A 26,031-nucleotide genomic window follows, 5' to 3' on the forward strand; every position below is an offset into this window, starting at 1 on the left:
ATCAGTACAACTTTTATCTGCAATTCACTAGCTAGAAGCTGGAAATACAGCTGTGGCTCAAATAGGAGAGAGCCATCCTTGAGCAAAAAGAGCACACACACACACACACACACACACACACACACTACAATGGTTAAAAAAAAATCATGGAGAGCCATAGAAGGAAAAAGAGAAAAAACAAGAAGTAAATAATGAAGTTGTTACTGTTTTTTTTCCCCAATGTAGGTCCTTTTACCCTCTTGGAATTGCGAAACTATTAACAAGACCAAGCACCAATTAAACAGAGAAGGAAACTTTTATCTTGATAAAAAAAAATAGGTGAAGGGGGAGATAAACTGGAAAATCAACTTGCTCAGCACGTGGATGTAGGAATATATATATATAATATAAAATATTATATATAATATTATATATATAGAGAGAAAATAAAGTGAGGGAAATCTTTTCTGGGCGTGGGGTGGAGCTTTCACTCCTTTTGTGATTCTTTCCAAAAGTCACCATGGCAGTTACTGTCTTAGCACTGGGATGTGTGGTCATTTAGCACAAAGATAGGATTGTGAGAAAGGTAGAGTCTGTCTGAGAGTCACCCTGGCAGCCACCTTCCATCCAGCCAGTTTCATCTAATCCACCTGAACTGGAACTTCTAGTCTTCTGGCTTTCATAAACAAGATGAGCGTGGGTAGATACTTGGTTAGGTCACTCAGCAGCTTCTGGAAGTTAATGATATATATTTACCCAGTTTTCCAGGACTGATCAATCCTTGCCCACAATAAGTGTGTGAGGTCTGGGGACTCCAGCCTGCTCTGCCACCTCAAGGGTGAGCTACCCTGGTATTTTCGCTTTCATTTTGCCCTGCATTAGTAAACCTGTTCCTGCTTGCCGCTCCACTGTGTTCCTCCTTGTAATCTTCCTCTGATGAGATCAAGCATTTTCTGGCCTCTGGACCTGGTGACTTAAATCCAATAACACTTTGACTGTATCCATAGTTGATGGTTACCTCTGCTGTTTTTGGCCACGCAAAAAGCTTTACTGTCTTCAAATTACTTCACTGAAGCAGCGGTCCCTACCTGTAGTCCTAACCACTGAGGAGGCTGAGATCAGGAAGATCGTGGTTGGAGGGTAGTCCCACAATGTGTGTGTGTGAGGCTCTGGCAAAATGTGTATGAGACTCCCGTTTCAACTACTAAAAGTCTACATGCTGTGGGATGTGATTGTCACTCGGCTACATGGGAAGCATAAATAGCAGGTTCAAAGTTCAGGCTGCACAAACACAACACCCTATCTTAAACATAACAAAAGCAAACTAGGCACTGGTGGCTCACACCTGTGATCCTAGATACTCAGGAGGCTGAAATCTGAGGATTGTGGTTCAAAGCCAAAATGGACAGGAAAATCCAAGAGACTCTTATCTCTAATTAACTACCAAAAAAAGAGAGACAGAAGTAGAGCTATGTCCCAAATGATAGTGCAATAGCCTTGAGCACAAAAGCTCAGGAATAGCACCCAGGCCCTCAACTGGAAACAAACAAACCAAAGCAAATTGGACTAGGTGGAGTCATGGCTCAAGTGGTGGACTACCTGCCTAAGTAGGCACAAGGCCCCACATTTAAATTCTACTACCACCACCACCACCACCAACAACAACAACAAATAACAATGGAATGGTAATATGTTCTAACTTTCCTCTCAAATAATACTAGGACCATGTTGTAATTATACAACCTGGGTAAAAATGGGTTTTAAAGATACATTTTTTTAGCCAAGCGCCCATGGCTCATACCTGTAATCCTAGTTACTCAGGAGACTGAGATCTGAGGATTGTAGTTCAAAGCCAGCTTGGAAAGCAAAGTCCATGAGACTCTTCCAATCAACAACCAGGAAACCAAAAGTAGAACTGTGGTTCAAAGTGGTAGAGTGCTGGCCTTGAGCAAATAAAGCTCAGGAACAGGGCTGGGAAGGTGGCTCAGTGGTAGAGCTCTTTCCTTGCATGCCTGAGGCCCTGGGTTTGATTCTTCAGCACCACATAAGCAAAAAGAAAAAAGCCGGAAGTGGCTCTGTGGCTCAAGTGGTAGAGCGCTAGCCTTGAGCTGAAGAGCTGAGGAACAACGCCCAGGCCCAGAGTTCAAGCTCCACAACTGGCGAAAGATAAAAAATAATATTTTTTAAGGTATCTGATTTAGTTGTTCCTGGTGTGCCTCCCACTGAGCCCCCTTTGGGGTGAGAATTCTGTGTGATGTTACCTGCCAGCCATGTCCTACCTCCTTCTTCCTACCTAGTGGCTCTCCTGATGTGGCAGCTTGGGAAGTGTTCTGCTCTCACATTCATGACAAGCTGTAGTTACTGCAGAGTTCATCGCCATGGGCCACCGTGGCTAGTGGAAGAGGTGTATGTGTGTGTGTGTGCATGATACCAGGAGAGGGTGTAGGTAAAGGCATATTGCAGGCTCCCTGGAAGGCTGTTGCCTTTCTCACGCTACCATGGTAACCTTGGTAATGCATCCTGTCTTTTGCTTCCCATCCCTCCTTGGTTCATTCCTCTGGATCCCTGGGATTGCTTCTAAATATCTTGGACATTGTCATTGGCTGCAGATTCTGCTTCAAGGACAACACAGGCTAAGACAACATCACTAGAAAAATATCTAACACTCAAATGGGTGAGATGCCACTTTGTTAATTTATCCCAGTCCTACTCTCCAGCTGAACAGTAGGATTAAGCAAGGTTAGTTTATTTTAAATATCAGTTTGGAACTCATTGACATCTCTGTTCTTGAACTGTATCTCCTTCCTTCCATCTCGCCAGTCCCACATGGAGAATGTCTGTTGTTTGTCTGTCTCCCTTCCCTCTTTGCTTTGTCTATTCTGTGGTCCTTCTCCCTTTTCCTTCCTATTTCTTTTCTTTTTCTTTTTTCCCTATTTCTGTTTTCTTCACACCTTTGCTCTATGTTTCTGTGATTCTTCCTGTCTCCTCCCTTTCCTACTGCTACTCAACAAAAGTTGGGGGTCAGGTTAGCTTGCTGGGTGTTTGAGTCTTGTGGCTTTACTCTCCTTGTGATACCTCACTAAGAGAGGGTGGCGCGGGAGGCAGTATTTGATCTGGTGTTGCCCCAATTTAGGATTCTGTAGGCTTTGCTGAGTACTGATGGTCTTGATCTAGAACAGACATTACATAAATGAGGAAGAACTGATGGAAATGGAAGGTCTGCAGAGGAAACGATGGAGCTGTGCACCAGTGGTTCATGCCTGTAATCCTAGCTACTCAAGGGACTGAAAGCTGAAGACTGAGGTTCAAAGCCAGCTAGGCAAAAATATCTGTGAGACTCTTATCCTCAGTTAACCACAAAAAAAAGCTGAAAGTGGAGGTGTGGTTCAAGTGATAGAGCTCCAGACTTTAATAATAATAATAGTAATAATAGTAATAATAAGCAAGAGCATGAAGCCCTGAGTTCAAGCCTAGTACTAACCAGCCCCCCTGTCTCCCTACACACAGAGAAATGATGGAACTCTGACTTCCTCAATAGTCACGGAAACACAGAGCTGGCTTTCAAAACCGGTCCTGAGCATATAGACTCCTCAGTCTAGATTTCTTTCCTTGATCGCTGCTCTGCAGCTGGGTCATGAAAATGTTCATTCCTAGGAGCGGAAGACCAGGAGCTGGTGTTCCAGGTGCTCAGAGGCCCAAGTGCTAGCCAGCTCGGGTCCATGTCGCATCTTCTCAGGATGGTGCAAAGCCAAGCCATCTGTCCCTGGAGGGGACTTGTTTGTTGCTCTGTAAAACCACCCAAGTACATGCACTTCAAAACCACTTTATTACCAAAATGAACAAAAAGGAGAATGACACTTAAATTAAATAAATTACACAAGCATCTTGAGAGGTTCTCAGCCCTCTTTGGGAATCCTATCGTTACAGGTCATTATCAGGAAGCATGTTTAAAAGTATTGAAATTCTGGATTATTCTGTTACATTGTTCCCTTCCGTCCTGCCTCCATCATGTTCGGAACCGAGCAGACTGTGTGACATTTATGTTCTTTCCAAAATATCCCAGGCATTGAGTTTTCTTCAACATCCTCCCTTGGCTCATATGCTCCCAATCACACCTCCGCCATGAGCTCCAAATACAGCCATACATGTCTATCAGATTCCTTTTGGAGCCCCAATTCCAGGTCAGGGTGAATTAGCAATCCCTTCCAGTCCTGGGGCTGGCTTTTGAGGATTAACGATCATTTCAACGAGTCCCCAGAGGACCTAGACACTTGGTTCAAAGGGTGTCGCTGCCTTGGGTTTTCCTGAGTCTCTGTGACCTTTCCCCACCTCTGAGGCCTGAGCTCTACTTTGAAGGAGGTGGAGTAAGGGAGGTAAGTTGTCATTGGCTAAGGTTTCTTGTCCGCTTGGAATTTGGCACTTCGGAGTGCTGGGCACGGTGAATCCCAGATAACATTGTCTTCCGCCTTCCAAGTTTTGAGCTCCCTTGGCAGTCAGGATGGCATAATGAATTCACAGAGAAGCAATGCTCATGGGCCAAAAATGTGCTGGTTCTTTGCCAGCATCAGCTCCTTTAACTCTAAGAAGACTTGCTAGCTAACAGACAGCAGCTAGCGAACGCGACGTCTGGCTGAAGTTAGGAAGTGGAATCAAGGTTGGGCCTGTCCAACCTATTCGGGACAGAGGTCATAAAACAGACATAGGTGAGAGAAGCTAAAAGATCTTCTGTGCACTTCCATGGATATTATTATTATTTAAACAAAACACTTACAATGTGAACCTATCTACTTTCAAGTCAACAGTGGGGTTCTTCTTGTCATCTCCCTACACACATGGAGAACTTAACCCCTATTTCTTTCTTTCTTTCTATTTTTTTTTCTTTCTGTGGGTCATGGGGCTTGGACTCTGGGCCTGAGCGCTGTCCCTCAGCTCTTCAGCTCAAGGCTAGAGCTCTACCACTTGAGCCACAGTGCTACTTCAGGTTTTCTGGTGGTTTATTGGAGATAAGAGGCTCACTGACTTTCCTGCCCGGGCTGGCTTTGAACCGTGATCCTCAGATCTCAGCCTCCTGAATAGCTAGGATTACAGGCGTGAGCCACTGGCGCCTGGCTCTTATCCCCTATTTCCATCTATCCCAGAGGAAGATGGCCTTTGGTGTGGAGATGGTCAAGAGCCTGCAGAGGAGGGCCCCATCTGGACCAGCCCCTCCTCTCCTCACATCTGTAGCTGTTCCCTAGGGACTTACTTGCCTCTTCTTGTCTAGTGGAAGGACCCTATCACAGCTTTGTGCTACAAGTAGATAAATGGCAAGTTAAAATGATGGATTCTTTGCCAAGCAAAGAAGAATAAGGCCAATTTCCTTAGGGGAAGCATTTCCTGGCTGGACCTGGAGGCTGAAAAGGGGTGGTGGAGGGACTGTCAGAGTCCAGGTCCCCCTCAGTTTGCCTGGCCTGGTACTGGCAGCTATCCCTCTTCCATGTTTCCAGTCCAAAGAGAGGTTCTCCCAAGCGTTTGTACAGAATGAGTGATAACTGTTGTTAGGTTGTCAGAAAGTTCTGCTGGTCTCTATCTCCCTTCTGGGTTCCTATGCAGCCTACAGTAGAAGGGAGTGGCATATGGGTAATGGTGGTGATGTTTCAGGAGGTGGCTCTTGGTAGGCTGTCCCTGGGGAGGTGGCTGGAGATCCCCGGCTGCTTCCCAGGCTGAGGTCTGAAGGCCTCCACTATCTCTTGGTGAGGAGGGAGGATGCGGAGGGAGGGACAGGGCTGTGGGGAGCACTGGATCTCAGAGGTACGGAGCTGCCTAGGCACAGAGTTGGGGGCAGCTAGAGGGGGGTCAAGCCTCAGCATCCTAACCAAGTTCATCCCTGTGTTCATTGATATCATAGCCTACGGGCCATAGTGCCCCAAGTCACCACATGTTTTACCCTTCTGTTCTTGGCTCATACTGAACATCTGGAAGTCCAAGGATCCATCAGCCATCCCCTTACCATAACCAGGGCAGGACATGGTAGGTGGGGGTGGGGTAGAGTGAGCAGGAGATTTGCTCATTGTTGGTCCAGCCCTGGGGGACATAGGAGGGGGTACTCTCACCTCCACAGAAGCAGGGTCCCCTACTTTCCAAAGACACAGGAAAGGAGGGCGGGGTGGGGAGGGGAGGAAGAAGGAAGAGGAGTTAAGAGTCCTGGTGGATGTATTCCCCTCTCCCTTGTCGATCCCCGAGATACTGGGCTTATCCTCCACAGAAATCCCAGGTGCAGGCACTCTGCAGGCAGCACAGGGAGCAGCCAGGCCCTCACAGGGCAGTCAGGGTCTCTGCATGAAACATGCTCCCGAACATCTCCTGCAGGGGCCACAGGAAGGAAGGACAAGATGAAGGAAAAGCCTTAGAACCGCCAGCCATTGCCGATGGCTCATGCCTATCAACCTTAGCTACTCAGAAGGCTGAGAGATCTGAGGATAGAGGTTTGAAGTCAGCCTGAGAAGAAAAGTGTGTGAGTCTGTGATCTCCAATTAACTACCAGAAAGCTGGAAGTGGAGCTTGTGGCTCAAGTGTTAGAGCACTAGCCTTGAGCAAAAAAAGCCAAGCAAGAGCTCAAGGCCCTGAGCTCAAGGCCTCTGATCGCCCAGCCAGAATGAGGCATGTGTATGTGTGTCAACAGGGGAGAGGTAGGCTAGCTTAATAGGTGAACTGGCATAGCAGTGACAGGAGAAAGTGCTAGAATCTGCTTGTGGATTGTATCCTATGCTATGTGACCTTCCACATGACTCTCCTTGGCCTTTAGCTTCATTAGGTAAAATAAGGGTAGAGTTGTGAAGTTCTCACTATGAGAAGCTATTTAATCCCATACAGGATTCATTCCCACACCTCCCCCCACCCCCCCACCCCCTGCATCTTGGGGCTTGAACTCAGGGCCTGAGCTGTTCCTGAATCTTTTTTTCCCCCCTCAAGGCTAGTGCTCTACCACTTAACCCCAATCGCCCCCCTTTTTTTTTTGGGTCCGGTCCTGGGGTTTGAACTCTGGGCCTGGGCGCTGTCCCTCAGCTCTTCAGCTTAAGGCTAGCACTCTACCACTTGAGCCACAGCACCACTTCTGGCTTTTTTCTTTTTGCTTATGTGGTGCTGAGGAATCGAACCCAGGGCCTCATGTATGCAAGGCAAGTGCTCTACCACTAAGCCACCTTCCCAGCCCCCCACTCCCTTTTTTTTATGGTTAATTGGAAATAAGAGTCTCATGGACTTTCCTGCCTGGGCTGGCTTCAGACCACAATCCTCAGATCTCAGCCTGCTGGGTAGCTAGGATTATAGTCATGAACGACCAGCATTTAGCAGGGGCCTTTATTCTGTCAACTGCTATCTAACTGCAATGATGTCAAGCAATTAGCAGGTACACCTTAAATGCCACTGAGTTAGTGGAAGAGCAAATGGCTCCCCACACCAGCTGTGTGGGGGACAAGTGTTATGAATGTGTTCCTGGTGTCTAGTTGGGTCATGGGGCTTGTCTAGAACCAAAGAGTTGAAGAACAGATGTGGGTTCTCCAGCGACTCTCCCCTCTCTCAAGATGCCTTTTAGGGAGTAAGAAGAGTGAAGAAGTGCTCCCAAAAGGAAGATGAAGCCAGGCACTAGTGGCTCATGCCTGTAATCCTAGCTGCTCAGAAGGCTGAGATCTGACAATCTCAGATCTATGAGACTCATCTCCAATTAACCAGCAAAAAGTAGAAGTGGAGACATAGCTCAGGTCGTAGAGTGCCAGCCTTGCATGAAACGCTCAGGGACAGGGCCCAGGCCCTGAAAACTGGTGTACATGTGCATAAAAACACGCATGCACACGTGGGCACACACACACGCACACAGAAAAAGAAGAAACTTGGATGGAATTCTGTTGGGCTGCTCTTGCCCAATGGTGATAGGCCAGTGTGCATCTGTATTTAGAGGCTTACCTTCCCCACCTCCCCTCCCTTCCGGTTTGCCCTCTGCTTACCTGCTCTAAGTCCCAGTAGCTGGGGCTGTCCTCCTCTGAATCGTACAAGGAGAGCTCAGTGTCCCCTGGAGCCTGAAGGAAGGAAGCAGGAACAGGATCAGATGTGGCAACAACAATTGGTGCATGGTGGCAGGCTCTGGTGGGTGGCATGTTTCCTACATTTCTTGTCTCTTCCCTGACCTGGGCCATGGTGCAGTACATTGTGCCTTCAGCTTCCACTGGGCAGTTGTACTTAGGGCTGTCCTTTCTTCCCGGGCCAGTAGAGGCTGGGAAGGTTTCCTGGCTTGCAAGAGGCATTGGCTTGACCTTGGGGGAATTCCTTCCCTCTCTGTCTGGGCTTGCTTAACGTGTGGATAAACAGATTCACTTTGCTGGCTGCTTCTCCACCATGCTGCTGAGAGGAGTGTAAGTGCATGGAAGTTATATAGGAATATGCTCGGCAGTAGCTAAATACATGATATGAATGATTTATAAACGTGTAAATAATGTATGCTATATAAACTGTAACACTGGCCATTATTGGTGTAGTAACAGGATTCAGGCAGAAGCTATGCTTACGGATGAAGCTCGTGAAGCAGGAAAGCCTGGTGTTCCCTGGTCTCCCCCTTAGGATGAAGGGCAGGAGCCCAGGCCCAGTTTTTCCGGGCAGTCTTTCAGCACTTAGAACAGATGGCTTCACCTTCATTAGTCTCTTAAGGCAAAGAGCAAATCGTAGCTCTAGGGCCAGATTTTTTTTTTTAACAGAGGCAAGGGGGCACATACAGTCTAGGGAGGCCAAGGACAGGGCTGAGCTAGGAGAGGGGAGAGCTGGCTTGGGGAGACGGGAGCTAGGACCTCTAGTAGCCTGGGCTTGATTTCCCTCTCTTTAGCTTTCTAGAGTCCTAGATAGTTATTATTTGTGTCTCATTTGCATATTTCTTCCTGAGCTAGTAAATTAAATGTCAAGAGGCTAAGACAAAACTCAGCCTCAGCCTCTTCATCCATCATCAGTCTGAAATCTCCAAGCTCTGCTAAATTAAAACAGGCAGGCAAAGTCATCTCCCTCCTTTTCCCCAAGGCCTGTTTAGAAAGAGAAGGTAGGGAGAGACTGGCAAGGCTAGACTATGGGGTGTAATTTATGGCTAGAATATGGGGGCAGTGTGCAGTCAGGATGTTAATGTCAGCACAGTCTAAAATCATATATGAATAGCTCTCTGTGTGTGTGCACGCACGCACACACACACACACACACACACCAGTACTGACACTTGAACTCAGGGCCTGGCCACTGTCTCTAGCTTTTCCTTTTCTTCTGTTTTTGAGAATTTGGTCTTTTTGTTGTTGTTTGTGTCTGTCCTGGGGCTTGTCCCTGAGCTTTTGTGCCCAAGGCTATTTGTGCCTTGAGCTATTCTTACTTGAGCATTTCTTCTTAGCTTTTTCCTGAAGGCTGGACCTCTACCACTTGAGCCACAGCTCCACTTTGGGCTTCTTGATGGTGAATTAGAGATAAGCATCTCTAGTAGCTAGGATTACAGGCATGAGCCACCAATGCCTGGTTAAAATCATGTATGAATAGTTTTTGAGTGACCAATGTGTATAATTATCATTTAATCCTAAAACATGAGCAGAAGGAAAGCCCTGTGAGGTAGGTTAATGGTTGAGATTGAGAAATGTGAGATGGAAGAATGGGTTTTGTCACTCAAACCTTGTCTCTCCTGTGTACTCTGGGGTTCTTGATTCCTCAGGTGCAAAGAACTTACCCCTTGGAAGCTGTGTCCCGGGGCTGCTTCTCTGGTATTGGCCTGGGCAAAGAGGACAGCATCATGGATGCTGGGGAACACATGGTTGCGCTCTACACACCCATCCTCAAAGACACCTCCATGGCTGATGTCATTGTACACCTGGGCTGGAAAGAGGCAAGAGCACCTTCAGAGAAATAGAGGCCTTTGTGGGTTAGAGCTGTGGGAGGGGAAGGATGGTGGAGCGAGAACAGGGAGGAGGAACTGAGAGGCTCTAGTTTTGTGCTTTTTGGTGGTACCAGAGGGCCATAGCATTGGCCATTGCAATATCACCTCTGGCCAGCAGGGGGCAACATGAGTTTGAGGATGCTGAGTCTTCAAAAGGAAGACTGCAGAAGGAAGCCGTCTGATGCAGAGAATCTGTACTTTGGCTGACAAGTCTGTGAGAAACATGGCTATGGATTCTATCCTCTAAGGCCTATCCTATCTCTTTTTTACCTAGACTTACCCCTGACTTATCAAAGGGTTTCAGGAGGGATTGTCCCAGGAGGGTGAGAGGAATCCACTGATTAACTCTGGAGCAGGTTGGAGCAGGTCATGGTCATTGCAGATTGTCTCTGCAGGGTCTCTGAAGAGCCCAGAACATGCAGCCATGCTGGCCGGGACCCTCTGCAGGAGTCTCTCTCTCTCTCTCTCTGGGTCCTTGAACTCATCCCTGTACTTGGTACATATGCTAACTCTGAATATTCATTCCTTGATGAGCAGCCATTCCTTTGGGGCTATGTAATGTGTTCTTTTTTGTATTTAAGTGTGTGTGTGTTTAAGACTGTATTGTTATGTCCATGGATTGTTAGGGTGTATAGACAAAGATAAATCTGTGTTTATATAGATTCATGGAATTTCTTATTTGGAGAGGATCCCTGAGTTCATTAGTTAGTCCTCTTAATATACATGGATGCAAGCTGGGCTGCATCTATGAGCTGGCGGCTCATGTCTGTAATCCTAGCTACTCAGGAGGCTGAGATCTGAGGATTGCAGTTTGAAGCTAGCCTGGGCAGGAAAGTCTGCAAGACTTTATCTCTAATAAACCATACAGAAAAAGCTGCAAGTGGTGCTGTGGCCCAAGTGGTATAGTGCTAGCCTTGAGCACAACGAGTCTCAGGGACAGTGCCTAGGCCCTGAGTTCAAGCCTGGGGACCAGCAAAAAAAACTCCAACCCCCACACCCAAACATGACTGCAAGTGGATCCTTACACGGATAAAATGACCTAGCTCAGGATACACAGCAAATCTGTGATGGGGCAGATTAGAATTCTGTCTGTTCTCAACTCTACACCTTCTTCCAACTTCCCTGTCTCTTTTGACTTTGTATTTGGAGTGCTTAGAAGCGGCAGTAGTTTGGGGGCCTGTGGGGGTGTTCTCATTCAATGTCCCACCAACCTATTCCCACTCCATCCCCTTGTCTGTTTTTTTCTGTCCCCTAAAATGCCCCTCCTTTTCTTACCATGGATGTTTGCCAAGAAGACCTGGACTCCAATCTTCTTGTAGGTGGAGCTCAGCTAGAGTGTGGAGGGAGGGAGCGGAAAGGAAAGGAATGTTCTGAGTGGGCTTCAAAAGTGACCTACAAAACGCACTTCAGAAGGGAAGCCAAACAAATAAGCAGCCCTGAGAGCCCTGGCTGCCGGAGACAAAAATAGCAGCGAGTGAGCGCGCCCACCACTTCTCTCTGGAGTGTTGGCTGAAGGCTTCTCTGGAAAGTAGGGCGGAAATGGGGTTTTGCCAATGTGCTGGGCACTTCAAGTCACGGCAGCCATTTCTCTCTCTCTCTCTCTCTCTCTCTCTCTCTCTCATTGGACCTGGGGCTTGAACTCAAGGCTAGAGCTCTATCACTTTGAGCCACAGTGCCATTTCTGCTTTTTTTTTTTTTTTTTGCTGATCAAATTGGAGATTAGAGTCTCATGGACTTTTCTGCCCAGGCTGCCTTCAAACTGTGATCCTCAGATCTCAGCCTCTTGTAGCTAGGTGCTACTAGCGCCCAGCACTGAGGCCCTTCTTTCTTTCGTTCTATATTGTTTTGGTCGGTCATGGGACTTGAACTCTGGGCCTGGGCTCTGTCCCTCAGCTCTTCAGCTCAAGGCGAGCACTTTGCCACTTGAGCCATAGCACCACTTCTGGTTTTCTGGTGGTTTATTGGAGATAAGAATCTCATGGACTTTCCTGTTTGGGCTGGCTTTGAACCATAATCCTCAGATCTCAGCCTCACAGGTGGCTCACACCTGTGCCCAGCTGAGGCCCTTCTTATGGGATTAGATCTTGGCACTCGGTGCTTAATACCGAGCTCTGCCTCTTTCCACAACTGTGTGGCTTTAGGCAGAGGCGGGGGGGGGGGGGGGGGGGGGGGGTGGCGGGGGTGGGGAGAGGACCTTGGCTCAGGCCTAGATGACAGGTCTAAGCCAGGGAAGCAGGTAAAGACCCAAAGCTGGGGAAAGGGCCTTCTCTCTGTCCCCAGCTGGTGGTAACCTCAGCCTGTGCATCCTCTGCCCTTCTGTCCTCCTGCTTTGCTGACTCCCTGGTCCTAGAGGGCCCACTGAAAAGCCACCCAATGGGCATCATCCATTCAGCATATTTGGCCCAAGGAGTGGGGTGTTGAAAGTTTCTTCTCTCTTTAGTTGGCCAGTATATACGGGGAAGGCAAGCTAACTTCTCCTGAGGAACCTGGCATGGGTTCCTGGGCACCTGAGTGGGAACTCGAGGCGGCCTGTGCCAGGGCTGGCAAGCAGTGGGGCCTGCGGCTGGGCAGCCCTTTCTAGCTACCCAATGCCCAGCCTGCTCTGTAGGGAGCATCATCCTGGTTACTTCTGGAGAGAAGACAGGTCCTTAGGACCCTAACCTCCCTGGCTTGTTTAAATGAAGACCTTGCTGGGTGCCAGTGGCTCACATCTGTAATTCTAGCTCCTCCAGGAGGCTGAGGATCATGGTTCCAAGCTAGTCTAAGCAGGAAAGTCCATGAGATTCTTATTTCTCATTAACTATGAAAAAGCCAGAAGAAGAGTATGCCTCAAGTGGCAGGGCACTGGCCTTGAGTGAAAAGGCCCAGGCCTTGAGTTCAAGCGCCCCCCCCCAATGGGGACCCTAAGGAAAGGGAGCCTGGGGGATTGGGAGAGGGAGGCTCTGCACTCTTCCTCTGAGGATTCACCTTGGCCAGGGTTTTGATCCCCATCAAATCCACAAAACTGACTCCGCTCAGGTCAAGGATGAGGGTGTGGAAGGTGATGAAGGGCGGAACGCTGGCCAGAGGGTCACTGGGCTCCCGTGGGCACTCAGCAGAGGCTGGGGGCTCACAGGGGGTGGCTGAGGAGGCATCGGGGCTGAAGGTAATGTGGGAGATGCTGGCGCCATTTGCAGGAGTCTGGTTATTGTTGGGGTCGGTCGGGGAGGGGCTCTCGAAGTCTTGCTGCAGCTCCTGCAAGGAGACAGTCTGTGGAGGGGGAGGGGGAGGAGGCAGAGTCAGAGGCCATGGGACTGGGGAAGACTTGGCTATAGGAAAAGCCAGGGAGAGGATGCGGGTGGAGACCAAGAGCTCAGCTTGGTGGCATAGACACCGGCCCCTTCCTGAGGTAGGGCCGGCACAGTTGGTACCACACAACCTGGACAAAAGCAGACAAGCCTTCCAGAGAAACCCCAGCGCCTCTGCCCCTCTCTGTTTGGGGAGGAAGACCCTTTAGGGATAGCTGATCGCTTTTCTGTGTTTGTCCATATTTGCCTGCTTCTCCCAAACTCCCACAACCACTCCATCCCCTTGCCAGTCTGGATTGGCTGGGCACCAGAACATTCGCTACTGCCCCTTATCTGGCCCTGCTTAGAGAGGTTCAGAGCCAGGACAAAGTGCAGACATGACCCAGGGAGCTGGGGAGCCAGAGGCAAGAGCAGACGAGGCCTGAGGTCTGTTCCTGGCCTTTGTTCACCTTGGTTTTCATGAAGAGAGACTTCCTCCGCTGCATGGGAATCGCTCCCCTCTTCTCCTGCTTCCTGAGGCACTTCTGCTTGGCGAGTAATACTTTCTGGGGATCCATCCCTGTCTGTGGGGAGACAGCCAACAGCCATCCTGACCTGTACCTTGGGTGGGGTGGCCTGCTGTTGACTCCCAGCCCGCTCTGCTTCCATTTTCCAGCTACTCATTGTTCAGCCCTTCAGGTCACCAAGGCCTGAGCCTTACCTTGGCAACAACCTTTTGCCTGAAGATCTCAGAGTTGGCAAAGTAGAGAGGGGAGCAGTAAGTGACGATCTTAATCCCCTCCATTTCCTGGGCCTGTGACAGGGAGACTGAACTCAGGTTTTGGAAATGTCTTCACTATCTTTTTTTTCTTGTCAAGTTTTTGTTTTGTGTGTGCAAACTACTTCTTGGGGAGAGGGACAGAACAAAAGAGAGAAGTCATCAGCTTGGTTGACCTACCCGGCTGTAGGTCTTGGGGTTCACGTAGATGTCGGTGTCCATGACCTGGGCCAGAGCGTAGCCATTCCGACTAGATAAGGGAAACAAAAACGTAAGCCATGCCACAGGCCTACAGGTCTGGGATGATGCTGGGGGCGGGCTCACAAGGGCCCAGGGCAGGCCAGGATCCTGTTCTCATCCGGGACTTGTTTGTGCTTATCTTTCTGCATAGGAGACACATGTTTGGTGGCCTGTGGCTAGACTAGGACAGGTAAGTTCCCAAGCACGTGACATGGCCTCGAGACTGGGCCTTGTCTGACAGGCCTTAAAATCACCACTTCCTGATTCTTCATCCTCAAGAAGAGAAGACCTTCCCCATTCTCCTTCCTCTGGCCCTGCCCCTCTGTCTGGTGCCCTCAGCCTAGATGACTGGATCCTTTTACAGGAAGGGCACAGCCGTAGTCCTCTGCCCTGGTGCCCCCCACCTCCCCCAGGATACAGTGACCCCACTACTGTGCCCAAGTGGGAGGGGCTGTTACTTACAACTGCGTCTGGAAGACCACAACCAGGACTGAGAAGGCCACACCCACGGCCACTCCGTATGGCAGGCTCAGGAAGAAGGAGGAGAGGAAGCTTACCACCCACACGCACTGTGAAGAGAGAGATGTCGAAAGTAGGGCTGGGGAGCAAAACGGCCTCTTTCAGGAAGCCTTCCTGGATTAGTTTAGCCCTTCTCAACAAGCACTATCTCAGACTATGCCTTTTTTTCCTTTGTCATAATATTTTTCTCAGTGGTGTATACATTTGTGCTTTGGCTATTCTTATTTCCCTTAGATTGAGTGTAGCTGCATGATCTTACCTATTAGATTGAGTGTAGCTGCATGATCTTACCTATTAGATTGAGTGTAGCTGCATGATCTTACCTATTTTTCCCCTCCCTCCCTCCCTTTCTCCTTCCCTCCATTCTTCCCTTCCTCGTTTCCTCCCTCCCTCCCTCCCTCCCTTCTGTCTGTCTGGAGATCTGTCTGCCATGTTGGAGATCAAACTCAGGACCACACATGTGCTAAGAAAATTCTGCCTTTTTATAGCAACTCTAGCCTACATAGGGAGAGGAAGGGGTGAAGAAGGGATGAAGGCATGCACAAGCCCCTTGCTAGTGAGGGCTTCAGTGGGCAGTCAGTAAATGGAAATTTCCATTTGTTCTCATAGGGAGCTATATATGCTTGAAAGGGGTTGAGCTCCTGAACTGATGGCCTGGGTCTGGGGCCTGGTTGTGTGGGTCATCCGATACAGGCCCTTAGGAGCCCTCAAATGAGCCCTCTCAGTGAAATCAGTCTGTTTGGATTCCTATGGCAAGGCTCCAGTTGAAGCCAGGTGCTGGTGGCTCATGCCTGTAATCCTAGCTACTTAGAAGACTGAGATCTGGGTGTCATAGTTTGAAAGCCAGTGTTGGCAGAAAAGTCTGTGAGACTCTCACCACCAATTCATCAGCCAAGAGCCAAAAGTGGAGGTGTGGCTCAAGGAGTAGAACACCAGCCTTGAACAAGAAAGATAAGAGAAAGCACCCAGGCCCTGAGTTCAAGCCTCAGTACACACACACACACACACACACACACACACACACACACACACAGAGCTCAAGTGGCCACATGAGGATGGGGTGTGGTAAAAGCAAGTCCTTGGGGTAGAATTAGGACCACATGTTTTCTTCCTTTCTCCATTGCTCATTTACTGGTATGGGCGGGGGGAGAACCCCAGATGGAACCCCAGATGGATCACCACCTCTCTGGCTTGTAGATTTCCTTTCCTGAATTGCATGAGTGAGCCACACCTCCCTTTCCCAGGAGGCAGGACAACCTGACCTGGAGATCCCACCTAGACTTGGCCACTTTCTTCCTCTGTGGCTTTTGAGGGTTTTACCCAACCATTCTGAGCCTTGGCCAGCCATCTTTAAAGGAGGTGAGTAAATACCCTCTAGGTTTTGATAGGACTTAACGAAGATAATGCAGCATTGGGATATGTTGCCATAGCCTTTATCACCAGCGGTCCCGGATGGTACAGTGGGGCAGGGCCACTAGCCCCAGTAAGGTCTGCTTGGGGAACTCTCATGGTTAAGCTGGGCTTTCCCAATGAAATCTCACTTAATCCTCAGGAGCAGAGGATAATGCAGAATCTGACTTCACAGCATTTAGAAATGAGGAAATAGAACCCCAAAGACGTCTCATCACTTGCTCAACACCCTGGGCTTCACATTGCTTTTTGTTTGTTTGTTTGTTTTCAGGCTTTTCTATGAAATGATTTCCTTTTGCATTTTTGGAACTATAAGTCATAAAAATAGTTAAGACCTAAATCTTATTGAGTATAGATACAGTTCAGGTAACATGCACTTTTCTTCTTTTAACCCATTTCTTTCCCAAAAGCAACCCAGGGGTTTCAAGAGCATGAGATGGTCACTTCACAGATGAGATGCTGAGAGGCAAAGGAACTTGTAGTAAGACAAAGTCAGGAAATGGTTGAGTTAGAACCTGATCATCAGAGGTCTTACTCCAAAGCCTGGACTCTAGATCACTGCACTGTGCTAATTTGGAGCCCAGAGAGCTCATGCTGAGGTCAGGTCACAGAAGGTCAAGGGCATGGATGGGTGCCCGGAAGCTACCCAATACCTACACAGTCCAGCTTGCTCTTTCTCCACAGGTAATAGGGGTCCGCAAGTTGTTTAAGAGAGTTCTTGAGGTTGACAGCTATCAGGGCTCCCAGCACAGCCTGGAGAAACAGAACATTGTTCCCTGTCACCTGTAGGAAGGACCAGGATCATATACTTGATCCTGGAGCCTGGTAGGATAGAGTTGGAGTTCTAGACCATTCCCCCACAGAGCCCTCAATCTCTTCTCTCGAGATAGCCACTAGAGGGCTGGGATTCATCCTCACCCCATGTTTGTCTTTCCACTTCCCTTGTCCCTAAACCCTCCTTGAGGGTGTATGAAGGTGTCTAGCAACCACAAGTGTCTAACATACTGCCTACGGAGAAGACTCTGAGGCCAGATTAGATGCTCAGCCTCAGTTTCCCTCATCTAAAGTGGGGACAATAAAACCAGTCTCGTCTCCTGGCAATCTGTGAATCTTGCCCAAGCTCTCTCTACCCTCTGCTTTCCCACTGAGCTCTTACCTTGGGAAGAGGATACAGGTAGGACCCCAGGACCAGCATGGTGACCATCACCACCAGAGACACACACAGGCTCGCCACCTGTTCAGAGAAAGAGTTGGGCACAGCTGGGCATGATGGCTCAGTCATGCCTGTAATCCCAGCACAAAGGATGGTCAGACTGAGGTAAAAATGAACTATGATGTAGTGACACCCTATCACAAACAAACAACAAACAAAACAAAACAGAGTTGGGGGCAAGGGCCAGCTGTGGAAGTCTTACTTTTGATTAATTTCCTCCGGATGCCTTTTGGTGCCATGGAGATTTGGGAAGATCTAGGCCGGCCTGCAGCGCCAGCCTTGTCTAGGACAAATGTCCCACTTTCTTAGTCTAGGGCTCACCTGGGATTTTCCTCCAGCTCCATCCACAGCCAGGGTGACAGAGAGGGCACAGCAGATGACATGGATTTTAAAGAAAGAGCCAAAGAAGTTGCTGCAGCCCAGGGCGATCATCTCCTGGGGGGAGGGGGGAGGGAGGAGAGGGGCAGGGTTGGTAGAGAGCAGAGCCCCAGTCATGGCAGCCATGCAAATGGGGAGCCAAGAGAAGGTCAGCCTCTTGGTATGAATGCCAGAGTCCTCCACTCTTATTGCTCAGCTCAGCTCAAAGAGCTGTTTTCCCCTTCCTCTCTCCTCCTCCTTCCTTCTCCCTCTCCCTCTCTTCGTATGGAACCGAGGACTGAACCCTGCTCTCCAGTTAGCTGTATTCACAGCCCCCATGTGCTATCTCATGTTGGTTCATCCTTGGTGGTGACCAGAACTACCTGGTTAGAATCCACATCGTAGCCATGCCTGCTGGCCAGGGTCCGGCCCATCGCCAGGTTGATGACGTAGCCCACAATGGCCAGGGAGAAGGCTGTGCCCACCATGTCCTTCCACTGCCACACCATGGGTGACACTGGAGTGGGGAACCTGCCAGAAGGCCAGAGAAGAGGCAGGGCCCAGGGGTGTGAGGAGAGGGAAGGCAGCTGAATTAGTTTTCAGAGACCTGCCAGGTCCCCGCTGGGTGCCAGGGTCTTGGCACAGCTTGTCCTACCCAATTTCACTGACGACAACCCCTTTCCCCACCACAGGGCAGGCCACAAAGGAGGCACACCTGAATCCCAGATTCTTTCCGCTCATTAGTTGACAGACTTACAGATGGTGTTTCCCGCTCCCTACTCTCCCTCCCCTCCCCACGCCCAGTGCTGTGAGGCCTTTCCCCCCTCCCCTGCTTCAGTTCTGCACAAGCTTTGCCCATGTCATCCTGGCACCCAGCACAACCCAGAGTTTGATTGATCCTCACACCTTCCATTCTGCATGGCTAACGCAAGCCAATGCGCTAGAGCAAGGCCTAGAGCGAACAAGCAGCTGATCAGAGAGAATTGTTTAACAGGAGTGGGTGCCTGGGCTTGTCGCTGGAGTGAGGCAGTGAAGGCTCACTTTTCCTAGAGCGGCCAGCGCGCTCAGGGCTGGCTGTGTGGCTCTTCTAGGCAGTAACTAGTACTAGTACAGTAAGTAGTTCTAGTACAGTCGTCCCTCACTATATTGTGGTTCACATAGTGCAGCTTCACCGTCTGAGCACGGGTTTTTAAAGAAAATACATTTATAGCGATCCCTCGCCTATTGTGGGAGTTGTGTTCCAGAGACCCCCCCTGATAAGTGAAAAGCCACAAAATGGTAATACGTGACATGGTGAGGGATGATTAACGCTCCGGTTTCATGGATTTTCACCTATTGTGGGGGTCTCTGGAGCGTAACCACTGTAATTCATATGTGGTCAGGGTCATCCGGGTTCTAATGAATTGTCAAGGTCTTATCACCACCATCTAAGCCCAGTCTTTGGTGTGGAGTGGGGGCGTCGGGTCTCTGGGCCACCTGGACTCACCCACGTTGAATTTCTCCCACTATCTGCATGTGATACTTTTGGGGCATCTTATAGCTCCCAGAGATAGCCGTCGCCACCACCACCTGCAAATCCCAAAGCAGAGAACAGGGATTGTCCCGAAGTTGATACCAAGCAAGCCATCTCTCCCAACTCTCTCTTTTCATCAGGGGCCTCAAATCTCAGTCTCTGGCCTTCTTAGGGCCATGTATGTGGAAAGGGGAGGGGGGAGGTTGAGGGACAATCTGAGGAGGAGAGGAACAGGCACCACATACAGGGGACAGGAATGGATTCACGTGTGACTTCCTGTTTGTGGGGATAACGGGGTGGTGGGGCGGGGGGAGGGGAGGGTTCCCCCTGCTCCTGTCTACCTCATAGCCACTCCATCCTGAGGCACAGGCAGGGTTCTTACCACGATCATCTCTGTGGGGATGGGAAAGCGGATCTTGTGCATGTAGCGAGCATTGAGCTCCTTCACCAACACCAGGAAGATGCCGCTGATGAGGGCGAAGACCAGTGAGGCGATGTTGGTATGGGGGAGGTTTTTGCAAATGTCAATGAAGGTCTAGGGGAGAGAGCATCATGCTCACAGGCTCCCATCCTTTCTTCCCATGCTGCCCTACCCTTGGGTGCCTGACCCGGGGAAGAGATGCCTTCATGGTCCATGGAGGTCCCAAAGAGGTTCATTTCCCACTACTTTCTCCAGTACACATCAGTAGATCTTTCTGGAATTGAATGCTTTGTTTTCTCTAAAGGAGGAAGGATGAAGGTTGGACTTAAGGAAGGTCTTCTTGAGCTGGGAGGGGTTGAGACACTGGAATGAGGAACTAGTGGAAATGTACCTCTGGTTTTCTGCTGGAATTAACTACAGAGAGCCTCCATGAGCCTTTGAGATCACTGGGGCGGGGGAGGGAGGGGAAACCCTGGAAAGTTCTCTGTCCAGGGGCTCAGCCAGCCCTTGTTTGAGGCTATGTCAGAATAAGCAGCTCAGAACTTCCAGAGGCAGGAACCTCTGCCCCTCTGCCTGCCCCAGGCCCACCCCATCAGCAAGACCCGTCTCCCAGACGTACCAAGACGATAGAGCCGGGGCCCGTGTAGGAAGGGACGGTCAGGCCGAAGATGTACTTGAGCACAGAGATCAGAATCTGCAGGCCAGCTGCTGTCATGAAGCCCCGGATGAAGGACTCAGAGAGGTAGATAGCCACAAAGCCGAACTGCACAATACCCAGGCCAATCTGAGACAGAGACAGAGATGGTGGGGGAGACCATAGATGGTCAACCCAACCCCGGCTTGGAGTTCCACATGGTCCTGTAGAGAAAGCAGCCCTCCGTGACCTTGTCCTGCCCTGCCTGGTGCCTTAAGTGGTTAGCCCCAGACCTGTGGTCCATTAGGGCATGGACCTCTTTGTCCCTCCACCTTCCAGTTCCTTATCTGAAATTGAGCCAGGTCCTCCCCTAAGGCTTCCTCTCTCAGTCAATGACACTGTCATGTACCTTGTTGCCTAATCGGAAACTCGGGGAGTCACCCTCCCTCACCTCCCACATCCAGTCTATCACCCAGCCCTGTTAATGCTCCATCCTTCCACTCCCCCCCCCCCCAGCTCCCTCGCCACGGCCACTACCCTACTCTAGCCCCTGTCACTCCGGCCGAGCCTCTCTCAAATCGCCCAACAGGTCTCTGCCTTGCTTCAAACCCACCTGTCACCAATTTCTTATAGCCCCAACAATCCTTTCAAAGTGTCAGCTTGACCCAAGACAGGCTCCAGCTATCCCTGGCTCCTTGCCTACCTTTCTGGCCTCTTCTTTTAGGCCTCTCTCCCCTAGGCACAGCAAACTCCTTGCTTTCTCCTCCCTTGTCAGATTATACTGTCGTGGGCCCCAGTGCTCTTGGGGTCTGGACCAGCTTGGCTGGCTGGATCAGCCTTTCTGCTTGTTCGTTCAGTTATTGCTAACTTTTACTCTTGCTTCCAGACTAAAGTCCAGGGTCACCTCAGCTCTTCCCTGACTCTCTCCTGGGTTTCCCCAGTGTTTGCAAGTAACTCTACAGGTGCGGCTTATCTCCATGTACACAAATCTCTCTGTTGACATGGCTACTTCCTTTGTCTGGCTTGGGAGCAACTTGTGAACTGGGCTCACTTTCTTACTTCTCTTCATATCCTCAGGGCCTAGCCCAGTTCCTATCATGGCAAAACACCTGAAAAACATTACATGAACGAATGAGGGAAAGGTGATTCCTGAGACTGTGCTTGCGCTTGTGCTCTTCCCGCTGGCTTCCCTCCCGAAATCATAGAGGAAAATCTCTGTGTTCAGTTCACAGTGCACCCCTGGTGCTGTGGCTTGGGGCAGAGGAGGCTGGAAGGGGCTGAGGGCTGGGTTTCTCCAAGGTGAATTGGAGAGAGGCTTCGAGTCTTTTAGGCAGACTTTACACTCAGGACAGCTTTATTTAGTATTATTGCTAGTCTAGGTAAAGTCTTAGATACAGGTAAGAAGATACTCTGTGTGTATGTGCTGGTCCTGGGCATGAGCTCAGGGCCTGGGCACTATCCTTGAGCCTTTTGTGCACAAGACCAGTGCTCTACTACTTTTAGCCATAGCTCTATTTTTGGCTTTTTGGTGACTGATTGGAGATAACAGTTTCAAGGACTCTCCTGCCCAGGCTGGCTCTGAACCTCAGATCTCAGCCTCCTGAATAGCTGGGATTACAGGCATGCACCACTGGCGCCTGGCATTTCGACCTTTTAGGCCTTGGGAGAGGGAAGAGACGGGAGGCAGAGCCCTAAGTCAGATTTTGCATCCCATGGGGTGGGGGCTTTGAGGCAGGGCCAGGGCAGCCTGACAGCAGAGGTGAGGCCCTGACAGGGCTGGGGGATTGCCCCTCTCACCTGAATGACGGCAGTCAGACAGGCGAGCGTGGCTGACACGTGCAGCCTCTCCGCCTCCATGGCTGCTGTGTCTATGTAGCTCTCATTGGTGGCATTATTGAAGACCCGGAAATTCGACTCTGGGGCCAGCTGCAGACAGATGTTACCCACCAGGATGCTGATAACGGCAAAGGTACCTGTGGTGCCCCACCCAGTCAGCAAAAATCAGAGGTTTGGAGCACACCCATGGAAACCAGCCAGGGGCCCAGGCCTGCATTGTTCCTCCTGGGGGAAGGATTACTGCATAGCCCTGGGACCAGGCCCTTTTGCTCCATCTCCCTTGGCACCAGAGAACTCCAAACGTGCCTGCAGTGGCCTGCCAGGGCCCACCTGGGGGGTTGATGGAGATTTCTCACATCTGTTCAGCTTATGTAGTATACGGCTTGTTTGGCCAAGAAGCCCTTCTCTCCTTCCAGAGAGGAAGACGGAAGAGGCCATGCCGACTGAGCTCAGTGATTTCTCCAAGGTCATCAAAGACCTGGTACTCTCCCTCCTCTCCCCCACCCCCCAACCAGGTCACCCTGCCTGCTGATAGGGGAGAGGCCTTACCTGGCACCATCTGGTGCACCCCCCCCAGGAAGAAGTAGGTCAGGAGGGGGAAGAAGGAGGAGTAGAGGCCGTTGACTGCAGGAAGGTTGGCCAACAGAGCAAATGCCATGCCTGCAGGGCACAAAGAGATGAAAGGTTCAGGAGTGTGGTTGGCTTACAGTGGTCACGGAGGGACTGGGTGGAGGTGGGAGAATGTGGGGGAGCCCAGGCACCTTGTGGCACCTGGATACATCCCCCGCTGAGTCCACCCAGCAGGTCTGGTATGATGTAGTCTTTGATCTTGTACTTGGGGAGCCAGGACAGGATAGGCAGCAGCCCAAACACCACGGTTTTGACCTTGGCCGAGGAACACCTGCAGGGGAAGAGGACAGGTTGGAAAGGGATGATAATATCTTACTCATTCTCAATTTGTTCAGATCTGGCAGGAGTCTGAGTCCATATGGTGCTGAATGCCAGGAAAACTCAGGGGAGAAGGCTGGAGCTTCGTGTGTGTGTGTGTGTGTGTGTGTGTGTGTGTGTGTGTGTGTGTGGATAGGTACTGCCCTTTAGTTGTTTCACTCAAGGCTGGCATTTACCACTTGAGCTACACCTCCACTTGCAGCTTTTTGGTGGTTAATTGAAGCGTCTCATAGACTTTCCTGTTCAGGCTGGCTTCGAATTGTGAGCCTCAGCTCTCAGCCTTCGGAGTAGCTAGTATTACAGATGGGATGAACCACTGGCACGCAGCAGCAGGAACGTTCTCTGGAGAATTTGCAAAGCATCAGCTGGAGCCTTTTTACCCCTAGCTCCTCACTTGGTAACGCAATAAGACTTGGTTTCCAGGTACGACTTTTCATGGTAGTTCAGCCTTCTGAGGTGTCGGGTCCCCAGCTCAGGTGACGTTTGTCCAGGAAAAGCTCCTCTGAGATCCTACCTTCCTCAGTGAACATAGGCCTGGCCTCATCCGGGTCTTCCACAGTTCCAGCTGCAACTTAAGTTGTAATTATTTGTCCTTCAACTGTCTCTAGTAAGCAAAGCCCATGTGACAAGAAGTCTGTCTCTGCATTCTCGCATACCTTGTGTTTTATAGAAGCATGCCCCGTGCGCACTTGTTGCATAAAAGAATGACTGCACAAGTAATGGATGGTTAATACTGAACAGCAGTCTCAGTGATGGCTGCCTGCTGGTCTTCTTTCTCGAACTTTCTCCCAAAGGCAGGTTCTGTGGTGGTTGTGAGGTGCTTCTCTGTGGACTTGTCATCCTTTAGTGTGATGGCTCCACAACCCGAGTTCTCCAATGAGGAAGAGAGAATGGAGAGGGCACTCCTTGGCCCCCATTGAGGAGAGAGTACTGAGTTCTGATGCTCTCCCTGTTTGTTGAACACCTTGAAAGCTTTTCATGGGAACCCAGGAGCGGCGGGAACAAGGGCCTATGACTTCAAGGTGGACAGCCGGTAGATTGATGACAGGAAGAGGGTGGCGATTTGCTTTTCTTCTCCTAGGTGAAGGAACTCAAATACTCAGGACCCAGCTGGTGACTCACTGCCCTCCTCTGATTAAGCTTCCTTTTCTGCTCGGCACCAATTCTTGCTTTTTGCTGTTGCTCAACAATAGTTTCCCTGACACTGGGGCTCCTGGATGTCACCCAAGGCTGGAACCGACACAGACAATGCTTTGTGCCTTAAAAAAAAAGTCTAGGCAGATTTTTCTGTCCCCAATAACATCCTGCAGAAGAGTGGCTTGCTGCTTGTCTCCTCTGAGGTACATGGGTGCCTGTCCTGTCTCTGGACTGTGGAAGGGGAGGTCTGTGTGTGAAATTGTTTAATCCACCCCTACAGCCTTGTCCGAGGAGAGAACCAACCCTTGCAAGGGCTCTACTAGGTTTCTTTGTGACAGAGAAAAGTGGACTCCCAAGCAGACAGCTGGCTGGGGGAAGAATAATAACTCAGAGGCTCATTCATGCACAGCTTTACGTGCAATTCGGGCCATATGTTGGGCAAAGCAATCTACCGTCTGAAAGAAGAGAGTTAGAAACAGATGCCAAACACCTGCCCAGAGGCCCCAGGGGCCGGAGGGAAGTGGAGGGAGGGATAAGCTTTCTAGACATTCTTTCGGCAGGTATTTGTGGGAACACCTTCTGTGTGCAGGCACTGCGCGAGGCTCCGATGCCAGCAACATGGGGATTGTCAGCTCCCCGCCTCCTTTTAACTTTTTATCACCCCAACCTTTGAATACAACAGGAGATCCCCATGCTTTTTCCAGCACAAAGACTAAATCCAAGGGCTGCTAGAACCCACCTGCCCGAGGGGCCCAGCTACAGGAAGCGAGTGGCCAGGCACTGGACACCAAGGCCTTGACTATAACTGCAGAGATGGAGCCTCCTGACAGACGCAGGGCTGGGCTGGGGCTTTGAGAAAAAATCTCAAGTGGGTGATTCCCCCAGCCTGAACCAGTTCCACCTGCAGCTCCACTTCAGTCCCTGCTAGTGACCTCAATCCAGGTAACTGAATCAGCTGTTTCCTCAGTGGCACGAGGGAGCGGAAACCAGCCCGCAGCCAGGCCTGCACAAGGCCTGCCAGAAGTCTGGGAAGAGAGAGGGTGAAGCTTGTGGCCTCGGGCTCCTGGGGGTGGTCTGTGTGTGGGGAAGTGGGTACCGGAGCCTCTGGGCAGCCCCTTCCTCTGTACCACCACAGTCTAAGAATCAGAGAACAGAAAGAGCCTGGGGGCTGGGAAGATCTCAACATGGAAGGCTCCAAAGCACCCAGGAACTTAAGGCCTCCTCTAGGAATTCTCTAGACCCAGGAGGAAAAGAGAGGAGAGGGTATATCTAGGGTGGTCGTAGTGTCAGGTGTTTGGGCAAGTAGGGAGCAGGGCACGGAGAGGGGCTCTGAAGCCTCCTACTCTCCATGTCAAGCTGTGTCCATCTACTGCTCCTTCGAAGACTTGAGAGATGGATCAAGACAACGGGAAGGCCCCACGTAAGTGGCCAAGGGTAACCTTTCTGAAATGGTGGGTCGTTCTTGATCCTTCTCTTATCCTCTCTAGGAGTCTCAGATGGATGAGGTGTTAGGCTCTTAAATTCTGGGTTCAGAATCTCCCCTCTCCTCCCCACAGTTTCCCTAAGCCCAGTCTTAGAGTCCTGGTGGAGGAGGCCTATTCCATTTTGGTAAGGAGCAGAGCAAAGAGGAGTCTGGGCTCTCAGCCACATTACCTGAAGGCATTTCGAAGTTTCTCTCCCACTGGGTACGTCCGCTCCTTCTTCTCAAACTCATCATCGAAGAGGGTAAGAGAGTACGCAGTCCTGTCTACCACGTAGCGGGGCCTGGGCTGGCTCATGTCTGGGGCATTTATGAGCTTGGGGAAAAGCAGAGGAGGAGAGGGTGAAGGGGCATCACTCAGTGCCAGCCGGG

The 26,031-nt window shown here is 50.3% G+C and overlaps 1 protein-coding gene across 1 annotated transcript; it reads right to left on the reverse strand.

Annotated features, from left to right (window-relative positions):
* Window positions 1-6,267: 6,267 nt before the first annotated feature.
* On the reverse strand, window positions 6,268-25,971 carry Slc26a9 (solute carrier family 26 (anion exchanger), member 9). Its single transcript, XM_013017398.1, has 20 exons — window positions 25,833-25,971; window positions 22,856-22,995; window positions 22,644-22,754; window positions 22,056-22,231; window positions 20,244-20,408; window positions 19,586-19,738; window positions 19,177-19,259; window positions 18,074-18,221; window positions 17,655-17,768; window positions 17,277-17,354; window positions 16,778-16,873; window positions 14,654-14,760; window positions 14,132-14,201; window positions 13,895-13,987; window positions 13,644-13,757; window positions 12,875-13,156; window positions 11,183-11,237; window positions 9,701-9,846; window positions 7,962-8,033; window positions 6,268-6,321 (listed from the first exon to the last, which is right to left on the reverse strand). Exons 1-20 carry the CDS (start codon window positions 25,955-25,957, stop codon window positions 6,274-6,276), a joined length of 2,376 nt encoding a protein of 791 aa, XP_012872852.1. The 5' UTR covers window positions 25,958-25,971; the 3' UTR covers window positions 6,268-6,273.
* Between the last annotated feature and the right edge of the window lie 60 nt (window positions 25,972-26,031).

Source organism: Dipodomys ordii, unplaced genomic scaffold (genome assembly GCF_000151885.1).
Source record: "Dipodomys ordii isolate 6190 unplaced genomic scaffold, Dord_2.0 Scaffold35, whole genome shotgun sequence".
Taxonomy (NCBI): Eukaryota; Metazoa; Chordata; class Mammalia; order Rodentia; family Heteromyidae; genus Dipodomys; species Dipodomys ordii.

Excerpts from the sequence above, each read along its gene's own strand:
- Slc26a9 (XM_013017398.1), bottom strand. The coding sequence starts at position 25,957 with ATGAGCCAGCCCAGGCCCCGCTACGTGGTAGACAGGACTGCGTACTCT. Across the intron at positions 13,988-14,131 it reads ACCCCAAGACCTACAGCCGG|GCCCAGGAAATGGAGGGGAT; the intron begins GTAGGTCAACCA and ends TCCCTGTCACAG. Across the intron at positions 8,034-9,700 it reads CGGGACACAGCTTCCAAGGG|GCTCCAGGGGACACTGAGCT; the intron begins GTAAGTTCTTTG and ends TCCTTCCTTCAG.